Here is an 18,398-nt window from a genome sequence, read left to right on the forward strand (position 1 = left end):
CTGACAATTAGACCAAATGAAGATGTAAAGTATTACAGATCTGGAGAAGAAATGGCACAGCTTTTTAATCAGAACTCTATTATTATTCTTGTAAATAGATGAAATTCATTATCCTTGTGTATTCCAATTTTACACTTTTATTCCAAAATACTTCAATAGAACTTACATTTTAAAGTGTGTTTTCTCTTTAAGATCTCAATTGCCTTTCTGGGTGTTCCAGAATTCCAGGTAATCTAGCAACCATAATTTTCAATATCACACAAGCATGAAAGCAATGGCCACCTCTGCTGTTAAAGATATACTTACTTATAATTAGTGTTTGGAAAGTCTCTGATAATAGATGTCCTAGACCAGGGGTCGGCAACCTGAAAAAGGAAAAGAGCCACTGGGAACCGGTTCCATCACACACACAAAAAGTGGGAGCCGCGTGCGTGCGTCCATGCACGTGCATGCGCAAAAAACATCTTGCGCATGCGCAAAACGGTTTTTTCTTGCGCATGCGCGGACGCCCACAGTTACCACCTTCCTGTGTGTGTGATGGAACCGGTTCCCAGTGGCAGCGGCACCGCCGCCTTCGGCAGCCTGTAAACGTGCCGCGGCAGCTCTCCCAAAGAGAGGAGGGCGGCGGCCTGCAAACGGGCCGTATGCTGGCTTTTTTTTTAAGTCCAAGATTTTGATAATTTTCAAAAACGTTCTTCATTTCCTTTTCTTTCCTTTTCTTGGGCCGAATGACTCTGTCAAAAAAGGCTATTTTTCACTAATAGGGATTTAACAGTTTCTTTAATATTAAGGTCATTATCATATTCAATATTATTTTGCATCATATTGGTCACTGAAAAGAAAGAAACATGAGAAGTAACTTCATACAGGTTCAAACTAGTAGTATATTTGATTGTTAGTTCCAAAATGAACATTTTAACTGAAGATACCAAAGACTAAAGCAGGAACTTTTTGCATAAAAAGCACATGTGAATCGTGTGCTAAAATTTCTGCTCAGAAAATGATGTAAATATAATATCATTCCTGTGGGAAATTCCTAAACGCTGTACAATATGTTTTATGCCCTTTCGATATTCCCAAAGCAATGCAACATTCCCAGATATCTACATAAAGTAAGACAATTTTTATAACTACAGAAAGAAAACTCTTATACTATGTGACTGTTTAATAATCTAGTAATGCAGCACAACTCTAATGCATTCATATTGCCTTTTGCAAAGATCTCTGAGTGGGAATAATGTTATTATAAAGATTGGTTATCTGATTAGTCCTCTGTGGTTAATTGGATAAATATTGGCCTTAAACACTATACATTTGTAAATAAATAAAATTTATTTTCATATAAAATAGCATTTCAGAAATAAATATTTTGTGATTTAGATTCTACAGATCTGTACATTTGAATGGGAGAATGCATTCAGTATTTACTTTCATGTCTGCAATAAGATGACACTATAATTTATTATTCTAATATCATTGAAATTATGTTTTATTTCAATGGTTTATATCCTTATTTGTAGAAACTGCTCTGGAGCCTTTAAAGCCTTAATAATAGGGCAGTAATAGGTTGAATGTAACTCAAATCATAAAATGAAAGTATAGTTTCTGGATTATAGTCCAGGATTGAAATAGCAATCTGTTCTTCATAGGGTTGTACTCTTACATAGGACCAGGTTCACAGCTTGGATTGTGTTGACATCATTCCTAGTGAATCAAGCAACTTTGGTCAAGAGCATCTTTGCAGCTTTAAGCAATGCAGCACTTGTGCCGCTCTCTGAAGATTGATTTTATATTCATAACTTACACAAGTTGGAATTTATAGTATCTGTAAATACATGATTGATTTCGAAGACTATTTGAAAATTTCAGCTAAGACGGTTGTCAGAATGGTGGTGGTGGTGGTGTGTGTGTGTGTGTGTGTGTGTGTGTGTCTGTGTCTGTGTCTGTGTGTGTGAATACATCTTAACATTAATCCTGAAAAATAGCTTGAAAAAGCAAACCATTCCACTTTCACGTAGAATATCTGACATTCTACTTCCTGTATTAATCTATCCATAGTTTGGGATCCATTCCAGGGAATTTTTATATCTTTAACCAGCAAGAAATTGGTATAAGATCTTTTCAGTATATTTTCCTGATTGCAAACATTTCTCATTCAAGAGATTAAAGCTGGCCATTTCTTTCTTTAGTTTTAGATATTTTAGCAGGCTTTTTAAATTTCTTTTATTTACAGTGAATTTTACAAGGTTTAATTCTGTCATGTCTTTAATTGCAATAAAATTGTAACTGTAAATTAGTACTATTGTTTTTTAATTTTATTATAGATCCCTGCTCCTGCAGATTTTGGGCAACTTATAATACAATAACACAATACAATAATAATAAAAGCAGTTAAAATTGTTTTATTCTTTCAAATTTATATACATTTAATACTTGCATATTTGCATAAAACTTATACCACTTTTAATTTATAGGAACTCATTTCTGGGATGGAGATTATTTGACAAACAAGTTGACTATAAATAGATGTAATATTTTACAATATTCGTAATAGTTGCAGAATTTGTCCAACTACAACTACTCCTAGTTATGACAATAGAGCCCAAAATTTTTCTTGCTAAGTGAGGCAGTTGTTAAGTGACCTTTGGCCCATTTTATGACCTTTCTTACCACAGTAAATCACTGCAGTTGTTAAATTAGTAACATGGTTTTTAAATGAATCTGGCTTCCTCATTGACTTGGCTTGTCAGGTCATAAAAGGTGATCACCTGACCCCTAAATACGAAGCAGTTTTCAAACGTTCAAATTTTGATCACATGACCATGGAAATACTGCAACTGTCATGTGAAAAACAGTCATAAATCACTTTTTTCCAGTGTGCCTGTAATCAGTGGCGTAGCGTGGGGGGTGCAGGGGGGGCCGGCCGCACCGGGCGCAACATCTGGGGGGGCGCGACCGGCGGGCTAGGGCAAGGCTGCTCGCGAGCGAGGGGTATCTGTGCCTGCGCCGACACAGAAACGCTTCTCTCTCCGGGTGGGGGAAGGCTCGGCGGCTCCCTGGGTCTATATACGCCTCTGTATGCGCACGCCGCCGCACGCTCCCGCGAACGAGAAAGAAAGAACGGCAGCGGCGGCGTCTGCGAGCCTCGCCAGCGGCGGCATTCCTCGGTGTGGGCGTGCCTGCGTCTTTGGGTGTGAGGCTTTCGGAGAGGCTGCCTTTGGCTCCTGGTACTTGCAGCCGGTGTAAAAGAACAAGTCTGTGAAAGCGGGCGAGAATTTCAGGGGGGTGGGGGGGACGGGAGATCGCGGGAGGCTCGATTCTTCTTACGCCAGGGGGGTGCCAGGCGTGCGGTGCGAGAGCGAGGGGGCGCAAATTACTTGCCTTGCCCCGGGTGCTGACAACCCACGCTACGCCACTGCCTGTAATTTCAAACGGTCACTAAATGAATGGTTGAGTCAAGGACTACCTGTAATATTTATATTAATCAGAATTAAAACACAAGATTTTCTTCTAAGTGTATGTACTATCAAAAAATATGTGAAGAAATTGACCAATCATATAAAATTATGTTAGTATATATCAGGGCACTGACTGAAATTGCACTACAGGTGAGACAGTTATGTTTTAATTTTACCGATTCCTGATGTTTTTATTGATGTTATTATCAATAGTATTTTATATACTGTGGAATATTTGGATCAGAAATGGGATATAATTTCACATGTACAGCAAATTCTGTGGGCCTTTCAAGACACCATGTATACAATAACGTTTTGCAAGAAAAATAAAACTCTGTATTTGTCATGGCATAATTTTTCATGGACTTGAATCCATGTGCTAAATATTATATAGAGGTGTCTGGGATGTGTACTCTATTTACCTGCTACTTTCCCTTTCCTTCATTATTTCAAACATGAGAATCCACTTCACTTTGTTGTTAACATGACAAAAGAAACAAGTGAAAGGTTGTGTATATATGTTCTTCAGGGTCTTCTTTTGGAAGGGGACTAGTAACTCACCCCATACATTTTTACTAGCTAGCTTTTTTTGGGGGGGGGATGTAAAAGTAATGCACTCCTTGTGTATAGGAAGGCTGCAGGTTCTGGAATACGGTAGTTCGTGCCATTATAATCTTGCTCGTTTGCAAGAGGACTGTTTTAGAATGTGTTGTTTTGTTTTTTCCTCCCTTTAACTTTTTCCGCATTCTTTTTCCTCACGCTCTGTAACTCCGTTTTATTAAAAAGAGAAAGTGAGAAAAGAAGGAAAACTTCGCTAACGGAGTTCGGGTGGTCGTCTGCCGCCTTAGAGAAACCCCCCCCCAACACACACGCCCGTCCTGCTCGGCGGCAACTCCACTCGGGCCATTCCCGCGCGGAGCCTGGCTTGGTGCGCCTGAGGAGACTCTCCGCTCCTCGCCCCTCCCCCTGGGCATCCCTCCTGTGAAAGGAAACTCCCCTGTATCCCTTCGATCCCATCCCGCTCCCTTAGGGGGTCCCCCCTCCCGCAATAAACAGTACCTGCCTACTGACGAGCTGAGAGAAACTTTTCCCTCCTGCCGGTTCAAACGCGCTGCCGTAAAGCGGCCGTCTCCCCTGGCAACAAGGTTCCGGCGGCCGAGCACTAGGTGTAGGAAGGTGATGTAAAAAAGTAAAAAAAAAAGCACCACGCGCGCACGCATACACACACACACATACAGACACACTGACACCAAACCACCCAGTGTCGTAAACCAGGTCCGGGCGGGGGCTGAGGGGGGAGTGCAGGGGGAGGGGGGAGGAGGTGACTGGAGCATTTAGACACAAGCGAGAGGATCATGGCGGATGGCCCCAGGTGTAAGCGCAGGAAGCAGGCGAACCCGAGGCGCAATAACGGTCAGTCAGCTTCGCCGGGCAGCGGCCCGAGCTTGGCTGGGGCCGCTCAGGGCGCCGGGCCGGGTCGGGCTGAGCTTGGGTGGATCGGGAGACAAGGTAGAGAGAGGGAAGGAGGCGAGAAGTAGAAAGTAATTGCCCGGGAGCTCGTCCCTAGGAGCCCGGTCCCTCTGCACCGTTAGATCCGCTACCTGCTGCCTGCCCGACCGCCTGCCTCTAGCCCGCTCTGAGCTCCCTCCCCGCCTGGCTGCTGCTTCTCCGCCTAGCGGTGCCTCCTCGCTCAGCCGGCTACTGCCCGATGCCTCTCGCCTGCCCGGGGACCGTTATTCGCCGCCCGCAGCCACCTTCTCTCCCCTGCCTCCTCTGCTTCGCTAGCGCGCCGGCTCCCTTCGCCCCCTTTTCGCTCTCCGCTCTCCGGGGGAGAACTGAAGGGGTGCTGGGTGCTTAGATCTCCCACGAGGGGCGGCGGAGGCCGCTCCTTTGCCTCTCGGCGACCTCCGCCGCCCCAACTTGCAAACTTATTACCTGAGCTGAGGCGGGTCCCGGTGGCTCTGAAAGGGGGAGGCCGCGTTGCCCCGCTCCCCAAACTTTTCTGGGCGAGGGCTGTTGAAGGAAGGGGACTCGATCCCGTCTCTTCCTCTTCCTCTCACGCCAGGAAAGTCAGAGGGAGACGCAGTGCTTTGGGGGAACCCCCTTTAGCTCTGCCCTTACTCTCCCTCTCCCCTTCCCTCACCTTTGGGGTGCTTGGGAGGGGATATGGAGGTTCGGTGGGCTTTGAGCACTTTTTAGCGGAACGTGGGAAGGAGTGCGCGTAACTAGCAAACTCTTCGGGCAACGAAGCGTCGAAGCAGAAGGAGGGCTGTAATGGGGACTTGGTGTCCGGGAGGGTGGCGTGTTTTGGCCCCGGCGGAGGAGGAGGAGGCGGCGGCGATGGAAGCACTGTTGCTTGCTGCAGTGTGTATCGATTTGATTTTATTTTTTCTTTGCAAGGGAAACGCGCCACATGCGCACCCCTGACATCGCCTTGAAAGGGACCCCCTCCTTTGCTCTCACTTTCCTCCCCTCCCTCTTCTGCTTTTTTCCCCCTCTTCTCTCCCCCCCCACTTCGCCTCCGCCTCTTTTAGTGCCTGCAGTGCATGTTGATTTATCTCCGTAGCCATTGAACATATTGTTTCTCCTCTTACACCCCGCCAACCTCCAGATCTTGGCAGAACTAGTAGAAGTGGACTCCCCCTCCCCCCTTTTCCCTAATATCTTCTCTCCTTTATCAACCTGATTGGGGGGGGAGCTCTCTTCGCTGTGGGTTAGGGAGGGAGCGTGAATCAGCCAAGTTTCTCTTTCTCTCGTCCTCTTCTTGGATTTCGTGGTACCTGTTTGTATAATAATCATAATAATGGGTGGTAACGATTTGGCCGCTGCGCCCCCCCCCCTTCTTCCTCCGCTTCTTCGCAATGAACTGTTACAGCCTATATAAGGAATGAGGCTTACTTCTCCCATTTGTCTGTTTTTGTTTTTTAGAAATGAGTTGAAAAGGGGGAAATAAAACACACGAAAGTTCTGTGTTGTTGGATTCAGTCCCTTAATTCTTACAGAAAATAACGGGAAAGCTGGTGATTTCAGAGGATGTCAAACGGGAGGTTTTGTAACCTTTCTTGGCAGTTTTTTGTGTTCGTCTGGCATTTCCTGTATACGGTTATGGATAGGAAGGTTTTTAGCGGTTGGTCCAAGATCATGACGTTTTGCATGGGGTTTTGATATCCCGGAGAAGGAATTATCGTTCCCAGGGCGGGAGGGCGCCATTGGTTATGAATCTTAACGTGCGAAATGCTCATATAAACACCGGCCTTCTAACCGACTAGCAAGTTGACCTGGTGTTGATTCTGAAGTAGTAGTTGTGGGTGGGTTTATTTATAGCACAACTGTGTGTGTGTATGTGTGCGTGTAGTTATTTTCCTGTTTTAGACCTGTGCATATATCATGATGAGTCTATATTATAGGTAAGTTTGGAGAGAGCCGCTCTCTTGTTACCTTATTTAAAATGTTAATGATAGAGAAAAGGGGGCTTTTCTTGCTGACGACATGTGTGTGTGACATGCAAATCTGAACCACCCAGTCTCTGGGCAGGATCTGTAAACATGTTTACCTGAGCAGGAAAGGAAATGCATTTTCTATTAAAATTACTTTTATTGGAATATTATACTTGTAAAGCTTATCAACAGATGCCTTGAGAAGTGCCTGAATATTTTGCTTTTGAGACCAGCTGGGAAAAACGATTCTGAGGGCTGCAGCAAATGGCAACTTGTGCAGGTAGAAAAAAAATGGTGTGTGAGGTTTTTCTTGCATGCATGTCAGCCCTCTTCTGTCTGCTGCTTTCATTCTCAAGGGAGGGATTTATTTACCATGCTTGTTGTCAGTGTTTTTCCTTTGTGCTTAATACTAGAAAACCAGATTTGAGATTGTTTAGCACAAATGTTTGTCTGCAGCATGCATGATTTGTAGAAAACAAAAGGTGTATAGGATATGTGCTACTCCAGGTATTTTAAGCGTGATTTTTGATTGAAAATATCTCACCTTGTGCTCAGGAGCAAAACCTTTGATCTATTGTTACTTCTAATTATAATATTTTAAAATAAATAATAACTTAAGCTGCTATACATTCATCATCATTGGAAAAGACTAGATAATAGATTCTGGATACTAGAGATTTCCCAGCAGTAGAATCCTGTTTGACTTGCAAATGTTTACTGATCAAAATTACTGGGAGAAGTTAACCCTTAATCCTTTCTTGCAAATAGGCAGTTGAAATTATTTCTGTTCTTTATGTCTTCTATAAAGATGCTATTAATGAGTACTTCGTCTATTGCTAATCTTGTGTTTTAATTTTCTTTCATTAGTTTTAAGGCATACAGACTTACAAAAGTACATTTATTAGCTGCATCACAGATTAAAAGCTATTATTGTTTAATGGACTGGAATATTATTTTAAAGATGATGTTCATCTTTGCCTCTATTGATGGTAAATTGATGCCTCAACTTTTTTTTTCTTACTCACTCCCTGACATTTAAAAGAGTATACCTTTTTATGTGTTAAGTATATATTTAATATCTTCCATTTTAATCTCTAAATATAATTACTGTGCTATTCTTTTCTTGATTGGTATGCACAGCAGAGACCCATAAAAATGGTATTTCCTATCAAATTAAATTCATTCCATAATCTTGATACAAATTAATTCCATATAGTTATAATCAAACCATAACTATATGCAATGTTTAAGAAAGTTCTTAAGCAAACTTGTCTTGAAAGTCATAAATTTCATTCAGATGGAAGAAATTCTGTAGAAGTTTCAATGAAAATTTAACAAAAAAAATTTCTTGCTTGAATCTCTCCAACATTGTGGCTTGATATATTGTTTATAGAATATCTGTATATTCAAGTACTAAAATATTAAATGTATATTTTATAGAATATATATAAGAATGGAAAAATTATTTATATTGCCGACTAACTGAAAGTTGCTTTATGTAATTTGTTCTTACATAGTCTATGCATAACAAAAGTAAAAGACCTGAAATTGCTCAACCAAACTTGTTATCTATATTTTTCTTTAACAATTCCAAATACTTTTGAATAGTAGTCTTAAATATAGACACTGGAAGTGTGACCACTTGATTTAGAAAATTTGCATAATCTGAGAAGTATTTTTCATATTAGAGTTTATGTATACTCAGACAAAATAAAAATAGCATCAAAGTATGACTTTTTAATTCATTTTCTAAGAAAGTCATTTTTTATAAACTGATGATAAACTTTATATTCTGTTGAATCCTTGCTCTTTCTAACAGGGATGTTATTCATCTAGTACAAATATCATAACCTATATGTTGTTATGGTCATTAAACTTCCAAATATAGATACATTGCTCTTGCCCCCAAGGTAGCTGTCTAATGTCTACAGAGGTTCTAGTCAGACTGTCTTGGCTTTGGTAATGGAGCAAGGCATGCCCTCCTTTTAGAGTTATCTCACTTTTCTCAGCCAAATTTAGTATTAGAACTGATGCAGTGTTTAAATTTGTACTACTTCTAATGGAAAGTTCTTTCTATAGATAGCCAACTTGATAGCAGTAATGTTTTATTTATTATGTATTTATTTTATTATATTTTATCCTGCCTTTATTACTTTGAGTAATTCAAGTGGTGAACATACATGTCTGCATATAAGTTTGTTAATCATAACAGAAATCTAAATAATAACTTCAGCCATAATGTCATATCCTGAGCTCATAATATAGTTTATATAAACTATCTGGAGTATTTGAGTACTTCATTTGCATATACTAGGCCTAAACAGAAGAGAAGTTATAGAAGAGGAAGTCTTTGTATATGAGTAAGCTTCAACTAGACTTTGGAGACTTCCAAAGAAGAAACAAATATATTTCTTTGTATATAGGTCAGTTTTTTTTATGCTAGTTGACCTCCATGAATCCTTAACAAATGACTACTTGCCTATTTCAACTATGCATTTTGATATGCTTATATATTATGTTATATGAAATTTATATAACAGTACAGAAGAATTCTGTGCCACATATTCTCTTGTCTAACCTCAAGCAAATCACAATTCACTCTAATTCCTCTTATCTGAATTTGGCCAAAGGGGAATTTCAGTTTGGCTCAGTTTATAGGGGAAATAATAATAACAAATGCATTAATAATAATCCAGTACATCACTGAATATATAAAATGAGTGCTTTAATTTCAGCAACTATGAGATTAAAACCTCACAGCCAAGTATTCAGATGAAAGAATGTTGTGATGACAAAGAGTCAAGAACTCCTTTCCAAAGCAGATCACATACTACTGAAAATCTTTGCCTTTTATCTTCATCTGTCTCCCGGTTGATAACTACAGGGCTCCAATGGAGAATCTTAAGATTATGACTACATTTATTATGAGAAGGTGTTTTAAGGACTAAGGCTGAAGATACAGGAACCAGTGGTTCTCAGGTTATAAATGGCTTTTATATAAGCATGTCACAACAGCCTGACTTCAAGGCCACCAAGCACTGCATCAATTACATTAATCTGAAAGTATGAGAGAAAAATCCTTGAGTTTAAATCCTTGTAAAAATATAGATGTTCCTGATGTTATTGCATTGCAATGGACCAGCAGTTTGTAGCTTCATTCTTGTCTGCAGTAATGATTCTAATCTAGCCAGGATGTGTGGGTGAATCTTTTGCCAAGACAAGTTGATCTAAGGGTGAAGTATCAGGAGATTGGTCAGTCTGACAGGCAACCTTGAAAGGCATATGGTATTAGACAAAGAGGGAAATACCAATACACATAACACAAATTTTGATTTACCATAATTTTAGATTTCTGTATTAATTTATTAAACAAATAGATAATTGGCAATTTCTAATACTGCTTGGCATATAGATTTGTCATTTTTCTTGTTCCAGTTTTCAGTTGGTGCACTCTGTATATTTAGATGCCAATCCAAAATAATTAGTTCTGGGAACTTAGTCAAAAGAAATTTAAATTGCTCATATCATTCCAACAACATTCCAATAGCAGTATCTGTAGAATACCCTAGAAATTACTTGATTTATTTTAAAACATTTAAAAACAGTGCAAAGTTTACCATTAGCAAAAAAAAATAATGAATTGTTATAGTTACAAGCTGATGTTTTCCCTTCACTTGATAAAACAGGTAGAAAATTATTAACTAAAAATGTATACTGGTGCAACATATTATGGCATTAAGAAATATATATATAGTTCTGACCATAAATTGTATGATCTGTGACCCTAATGTTTTATTGATACTTTTAGACTTACATAAGTTTGTTCAGTTAGTAGTCATACATATATTCTCTCTTAAGTTTTTTAATCCACATTTCTAGTCTTTCCAAGAGAAAGGGCAATGTTCCATCCAAGCTTTGTGCATGTGCACATAGATACAGATAATGAACCCAATATCCAAATAGTGTTCACAAAAGATAAAATATTACACAATGGTAGTAATTTTAACTTAATTCAAAAATGAACCTAAAAATATCACCAACGATTTGTATCTTCACATGCAGAAATCTTGCTTGCATTGTAGAAGAAATTCATCTAGTTCAGCTTTCTCCCTTATGTGACTAGAACTCCTTTCCAATGCTCCTTATATTTGGGTACATTCTTCTTATCAATAGTTTTTGTGACTCTTGGGTCCTTCTAAATTTTGGTGGAACTGAAAACATTAGCTTAAAGTGCTGATTGGCTTGAAGTGCTGCTAGTCAGATTGGAAGCAGGCAGGAAGATTCACAACAGAACTGTTTTCTTGGAGCTAGTTTTATTACTATTGCTGTTTCAAAAATGTATCTTACATAGTGGGAATCATCTTTTTTCTTCGATGTAGTAAATAGAACAAGATCAAAAGGGACAACCTTGGTTAAAAGCCTTCTAGATATGAGCTCTCAAGAAAAAAAATGGATATTAATTTCATAGTTACTTTCATAAATACTCTGCATGCCCATTTGCAGATGTTAACAGAGGATGAAGTTCAGGAGTTGAATGCAGCAATAGCATAATGTAATACAAGTTTTGGAACTGAACAGATCAATGTTCTATGTTCAAAATGCAAAGACATTCTTACTGAAGATACACTATAGCCAATCGGATTGACTATTGCATAAAGTTTGCAATAAGTAAAAAAGATCAAAAGGAAGTTTGTCTCAAATTATCTGGTTTGGTGATATTTGCACAGCAGATAGAATAGTTTCAAGATTTGCTACAGGTAGATTTTTGTGGAATCTAGTGTTCACTGTGAGCATTGCTTCAGCTTAATGGGTACTTAAAATCAAATTACAAATTTATAACTAGATCATTTGGACCTGGTGATGTGGGTTGAGAGTTTTCAACATAATGGAGGATTACTAGATCTGGATAGAGTTTATTTTGCAATGAGCAGATGCTAAATATCGTAGGGAAAAACTATAATGTTAACCTTTATGTCTGTACTTTTTCACACAGGACCACAAAATTGGCTGTATAAAAGTTTAGCATATAATAATGTATTTTGTTTAATGAATTGTTTAATGACCACTCAAAGTTACAGTGGCACTGCTAAAACTGACTTCTGACTGGTCCTTTCAGTTATGAGCATTGTAGCATCCACAGGATAATGTGATCAATATTCAGGTACTTGGCAACTGGTCTGTATTTACAATAGTTTCAGCATTTTTAGGGTCATGTGATCGTCATTTGCTACCTTCACAGCCAGCTTTTGATAAGCAAAGTTCAATGGGGAAGTCTAATAGTTTCCTAAATGACATCAAAATGGAAACCATCTAGATCGGGGTGAGGGGAAAACCATTCCAGAGGGCAGATGCCACAACAGAGAAGATCTGATTCTTGGATCCAGCTAGATGAAAATACTTGATCAATGGAATGTGAAGAAGACCCAGTCAGCACACTCCAGTATCAGATGGAAAGGGAAAATATATATTTATTATTTTATTAATTATCCAAATGCAGTTTGCTGCCATAATAGAAATATAAAGTGACAATATTATTCAGTTGTAGAGATCCTGTTCACAAAAGTACTGTTTGTACAGATGAATAAACAAGTTTGATTTTGATGGGTTTTTTTGTTTTTTAACAATAGGCTATTAGCTGCTTTAAAGTGAGAAAAGAAAGTGGAAAGTATTTCCAACCAATAGAAACTGTGATGACTACAGCTATGATTTGCTGTGAAATGGCTCACCCTGCATTGAACAGGAGAGGGGGTGATATATGGAAGTTGTTATCTGATTGATCTCAGGGGTCTGAAGAGCTTGCAATTGACTCCCTGAAGTTTATCATCTATCTGTTGACCATTTAACTAGAAACAATTTTACCTTAGTTTGCTGGATGATAATAAATTAAAATCAAGCTTTTGCATGTATTTATATAATTACGGGCAAGCCTAACCCAAGGGACATTTACTGTTGTTTCCCTTACATCTTCATTCTTCTTCCCACAAATGGCTTATATTCCCCATGAATTTGGAAATGTGGACTGAACAAAGCAAGTTTTGAAATATATTGTGATGCTCATTGTTTTCTTTGAAAAAAATGCTGGAACAAACTAATTGGTAGGACTTTCCCAGTAGCTATTACATAATAATAAACATACTTTCTCCTTTCACTACTCAAAATACTATTTAAATCCTAAATCCACTTATCTAAATTATGACAGCTACTTTAACAGAAAAAAACTGATTCACATTGCAGATAGTGGCACTTGTAAGTTATCTAATCAGTGAAAAACAGCAACAAAAATGAATGTGGAATTTACAATATTTATCGGCAGTGACATAGTTTGAGTTATTATTTTTTTTAAAGCAACTAACATACCGACTTTCAGAAAGCTACCACTTGTTGGGCTCTTGCTTAACTGAGGATGAAAACTGAGGAAGAATGCTACTGTTTGCCTGGATTTGGGATTACATAAACTGTTAGCATGTTTTTCTGATTTCAGACCATCAGTACTGATGGTATAAAAAGTTTTAGGCTATTCTTTGCTCATTTGGGAGATTTTTTTTGTTGAGGTAATTCATTTATTCAATATTTTTCCTTTATATTCTTACATAGCAGCGTCTTTTACATTTGCTTTTTAATATGTACAGCTTTTTCTTCATTTAATAAAATCCCTGAGATTTAACAAGACTATAAAATACAGTTAGCCTCAGCATGTCAATAAGCTTAAGTATATGTCTGTCTGATTAGTTCTAGGATGAGTAGGCTTTACAGTAATAGGTGTGTACCTGTTGAATGATTTATCTATCTGTAATTATTGAAAGTTACACTATTTGGGATATTGCTTAGCTGCTGTGGTACTCCAAAACCTTATTTCTGTTATCAATAACTTTTAAGATCTGACAGAGTTTGGTCTATTTTCTAGCACTAGGCTACACTAGGACACTATGAATTATAATGATGTCTTAGGCATGAAAACCAGCTGGGTGATTTGAGCCAATCACTCTGTCTCCACTCAACACACACACACACACCCGTCCCAGGGTTGTTGTGGGGAAAATAGGAGGAGGAAGAAATATGGACATTCATCATCTTGAATTATAAAAATAGTAAAGGTAGATTAAAAAAATTTAAAAAAATATCTTGTTAAGGCAAAAAGATAAATTGTTTAAATATCCATATTGCATCTATTTTGAAGAGTTTGATTTCTGTTGAGTGAGAAGTGATGCTCAATATTAGAAACAGTTAAGAAAATATCTGAGGCTATTAAAATACCAGTACTTTAATACAGGTTTATATTTTTTTCCCCAGCTAAAAGGTACACATGGATTTTAAAAGCATCGCAGTCCCAACATTTTAAAGAGTATGTGGGACTAGGATAAAAAAGAAACCTGGCCAAAGTCAAAACTTAACACTCAGCTTATATCCAAAGCTTTTGGAAATCACATATTCATTTTGGTTTCTGGTTCTGCATTCCTGCTTGAGAAGTGTGCTAAACTACTTGTGAGTTAATGGGATAATTAGGGATATATTACAAAAAGCTGTAGCCCTAGAATAATCATTATCTGTTAGAATCTTTTGCACCTGCTTAAATAGAACAAATTAACATAAAGATTAGAGCTGGTTAGCTTACTTTTCTCCATTTGGACTGTGTGGGGGAAAAGAAAAGTGGAATTGAGAAGTAGTCTTCGCCATGATGGAATTATACTGGTTTATTTGAACATTTAAGTTATAGCTGCATTTGCACATTGATAAGTCACTGCAGTTATCCATTAAAATTAAATATAGAAACCACATTTAGGACTAAGATCAGTAAAGTTTTTTTCAAAACACCTAACTGATTTCACGTGCTGTCAAATGTGACTATTGCAACTAATATTAAACATTTTAAAGAAAACTAGACATATGTATGTGGCTATCAATGGTTACTAATCTTGATGCCTGTTTAGCTCTAGAAGTAAGCACACATTAAGTACCAGACTGCTAGTTCTGTTATACTTCCTCATTTTGGCTGGGAAGAGGGGGTGCTTCTGGGAGAGATGAGCAAAGGACACGGGGAATGTGGAATATATAATATCAGCATGGCCATCCAACTGCCCAGCTAAAGCAAGCAGGTACCTTTATTGGGTACAGCAACATAGGAAGATACTGGAGGCAGATGATCATTACTTACGGGAGCACCTGCTGCCGGCATCAACTTCCCTTCGTCCAGTGCGCTCCCACAGAGAGGGCCTCCTCAGGGTGCCATCGGTCAGAGAGTGTCGACTGGCAGCCCCCAGGGGGAGGGCGTTCTCTGGGCGCACCAGACCTTTGGTTGAGCTCCGGATGGCTCCTGACCTTCGCTCCTTCCGCCATGACCTAAAAACTTACTTATTTGAACAAGCCGGCCTGGTCTGATGGGTTTGGGGTATTTTAATATTAATTTTATTATTTTCACTGTAATTGGGCTACAATGTTTAATTCTTTTTTAACTTTTGTACATTGTATTTTTATTGTATTTATTGCCCTGTACACCGCCCTGAGTCCTTCAGGAGAAGGGCGGTATAGAAATTAAAATTATTATTATTATTATTATTATTATTATTATTATTATTATTATTATTATTATTATTGTTTATTATTATTTATTTTAGTGACAGTGGCAAAGACATCATTTTACACTGTGCAGGAAAAGGCAATGATAAGCCGCTCTTGCATTTTTAACAAGAAAATCACATGAACAGAGAGTATAAAACGATAAAAGATATAATGCTAGATGATGGGCCCCTCGGGTTATACAGCTCTCAACATGCTTTTAAGGAAGAGCTCAGCATCTTTGCAGTACTAATGATGTTTATAACTTGGCTGGATTAAAGCCTTTAGGATGTCCTTTCTTGTTGCCATACCGAAAAAGAAAATCCAATGCTGCAAGGACAGAATTATAATGGGAACTTGGAATATAAGAAGTTGGGTTAAGTGAAAAAGGAAATGAATTAACTACACATTGACATCTTAGGCATCAGTAAATTGAAATAGACTGGAACTGGAGATTTGTAGCCATAAGAACATTTTGTTTAATACTCAGAACAAGAAAAATAATGGTGATGCTTTCATAGCAAGGAGCATATTTGATATAGACTATCCTTTAATATAACAATTACCCAAGTTTATACTCCAACCATTGATGCAGAAGAAGACTTTGATGGGTTTTATGATCAGATTTAATCTGAAACCAACAAAACATGTAAACAAGGTATGCTGTTTTGATTGGAGACTAGAATGCCAAAGCTGGAAATACTAAGGAAAATAGTTGGATTGTTTGGTCTAGGTAGGAAGCAAAAAAAACTATTACCATTTTTTGCCAATTCAATTATTTCTTGATTGCTAACATTCCAACAACTCCAACTGTCTGTCAAAAGCTACAAACGCATATCACCAGATGAAGTAAAAAAAATCAAATTGACTATATTATTGATAAAAGAGGTGAAAGAGCACAGTTATAAAGCAAAAATCTATCCAGGTTCTAACAATGGAACAGATCACAAACTGCTTATATGCAAATTTCAAGTCAAGCTAAAGTGGAGGAGTAAAGCTAACTAGTTTTCACACTATTTGTGCATATAGCTACCATTTTCAAGGAGAGCATCAGGAATCACATTTAAGTCCTGAATCTCATTTATAAGGAATCAGAAGTATTATTGAAGTTGTTCAGGGTGAATCTAAAAAGGCAGCCAAAAGCCAACACAACCAGAAAAAGCCAACTGAATCTCAGAACAAACAGTAAAAATTGCCAAGAAGAGAAAAGAAGCCAAAGCCAAGAAAGATCTTGGAAGCAATATCGAGGATTTCAGAGAACTGTTAGAAGCAGTATTACAACATATGTAAAGGCATTGAGCATAGAAAGAGACTGAAGACAGAAAAAAAATTATTTCAAAGCATTTTGAATTCAGAATGAGGTTCCACCCTCCATTAATAATAATGATGATGATGTTGGAAGGGAACTTGGAGGTCATCTAGTCCAACCCCCTGCTCAGGCAGGAAGCCCCACACCATTTCAGTCAAATGGCTGTCCAGTCTCTTCTTAAAGACTTCCAGAGTTCCACTGATTAATTATTCTGTCAGGAAATTTCTCCTTAGTTCTAGGTTGCTTCTTTCTTTGGTTAGTTTCTATCCATTACTTCTTGTCCTGCCTATTCTGCTTTGCAGAATAGCTTGACTCCCTCTTCTTTGTGGCAACCCCTGAGATATTGGGACACTGCTATCATGTCACCCCTCGTCCTTTATTAAACTAGACATACCCAATTCCAGCAACCATTCTGTTGTGTAGTCAGTTTGTTGCAGACATTGAGCAAGATGGAAGGTTCAAACAGCAACAGGCTTTATTGAAGGTCAGAACATAACAGAAGCAACAAAGGAGCTGCTGCGCAGCTATTTATATGGTTGGCCGATAGACGGCGACCAATAGGTTTAAAGCAGTGGTTTCCTGCCCAAAGAACTACTTATCGGGCTGGAGACAACCAGCCTAGGCCGGCCCAGCAACTGTTACAACATAAACTAAGCAATTAGCAAAGCAGCATAATTTAAGCAAACACTAACAGCACATAAAGGCCAGTACATTACACCCCTTTTCCCTGGATAGTACACACAATTCATTTGGTTACAAAATCTTGTAGGTACTTGGGGGGGGGTCTTCGTGCTCGCTCGGAGTGTCACGGGGTTGCCAGAATCTCTCGGTCTAGTGGTTCACCTGCCGTGCTGGGTAGACCCAGGCTCTGTAGTTTGGTGGAGTCAAAACAACTCAAGTCCCTTTGGCTGGCCTGTCCTGGTGGGTCCAAACCACAGTCTACAGGTGCCGCAAAGCTTGTCCAGCTCTGCATCAATTTTATGCTTTAACGCAAACGGCACATGGAGGGGCTTAACCCGAATTGGCATGACCTGGGGATCAAGTTTAAAAGCTATCGGAGGGCCCTTGTACTCTCCCAAACGTGGGCCGAAGACATCTGCGAATTCCTTGCAGACGAAAGACAAGTCTGTCGTTTATGTCCGGTGACTGCTGGTCACTTGGATGCCCAATGCATCAAATCAATCGAGCCCTATGAGGCTCATACGTTGGCCATCTACCACAATAACATCTAATGGGCCTGAAAACCCCTTGAACTTCACCGCAAGTGTGGCCTCACCCTTGACCGCCACTCTGGAATTCTGGAAATCAGTAAGTAGAATATTAGATGGTTGTAGCTTGACCCTTCTGTTGCTACCACTGCAAACATGCTGAAAAGTTCTGATGGAGATGATGGACACAGCGGAGCCTGTGTCCAGTTCCATTTTACATGGAATTCCTTGAACTTTGATGTGCATTCACAACTTCTGTTTAAGAGGTTGGTGGGCACCAGTGCGGAAAATGCTCCGGTGGCTGGAGCAGAACCCTGCTTGGTGTAACCCTGGGGCCCCGGTACCTCTCCTGAATGGCTCGTGTGGCTTGCAGTCCCTCTGGTAACCTCGACAGACGGCAGCAATGTAGCCTGGTTTTCCACATGCCCGGCAC

General features: G+C 39.1%; 1 protein-coding gene and 1 long non-coding RNA gene across 2 annotated transcripts in view; one reads left to right on the forward strand and one right to left on the reverse strand.

Annotated features, from left to right (window-relative positions):
• Positions 1 to 351: 351 nt before the first annotated feature.
• On the reverse strand, positions 352 to 5,443 carry LOC308677761. Its single transcript, XR_014028562.1, has 3 exons — positions 5,394 to 5,443; positions 4,518 to 4,620; positions 352 to 365 (listed from the first exon to the last, which is right to left on the reverse strand). It is a non-coding gene; the product is annotated as an uncharacterized lncRNA (long non-coding RNA).
• ZEB1 (zinc finger E-box binding homeobox 1) overlaps positions 4,814 to 18,398 on the forward strand; it is a gene marked incomplete at its 5' end in the record, with an annotated part of 96,756 nt that continues 83,171 nt past the window's right edge. The window contains one exon of the mRNA XM_081344451.1: positions 4,814 to 4,871. Within this exon, the coding sequence (XP_081200577.1) occupies positions 4,814 to 4,871 (58 nt within the window). The remainder of the gene's footprint in view (positions 4,872 to 18,398) is intronic.

Source organism: Vipera berus (genome assembly GCF_964194415.1).
Source record: "Vipera berus genome assembly, chromosome: Z".
In the NCBI taxonomy this organism is placed as follows: domain Eukaryota; kingdom Metazoa; phylum Chordata; class Lepidosauria; order Squamata; family Viperidae; genus Vipera; species Vipera berus.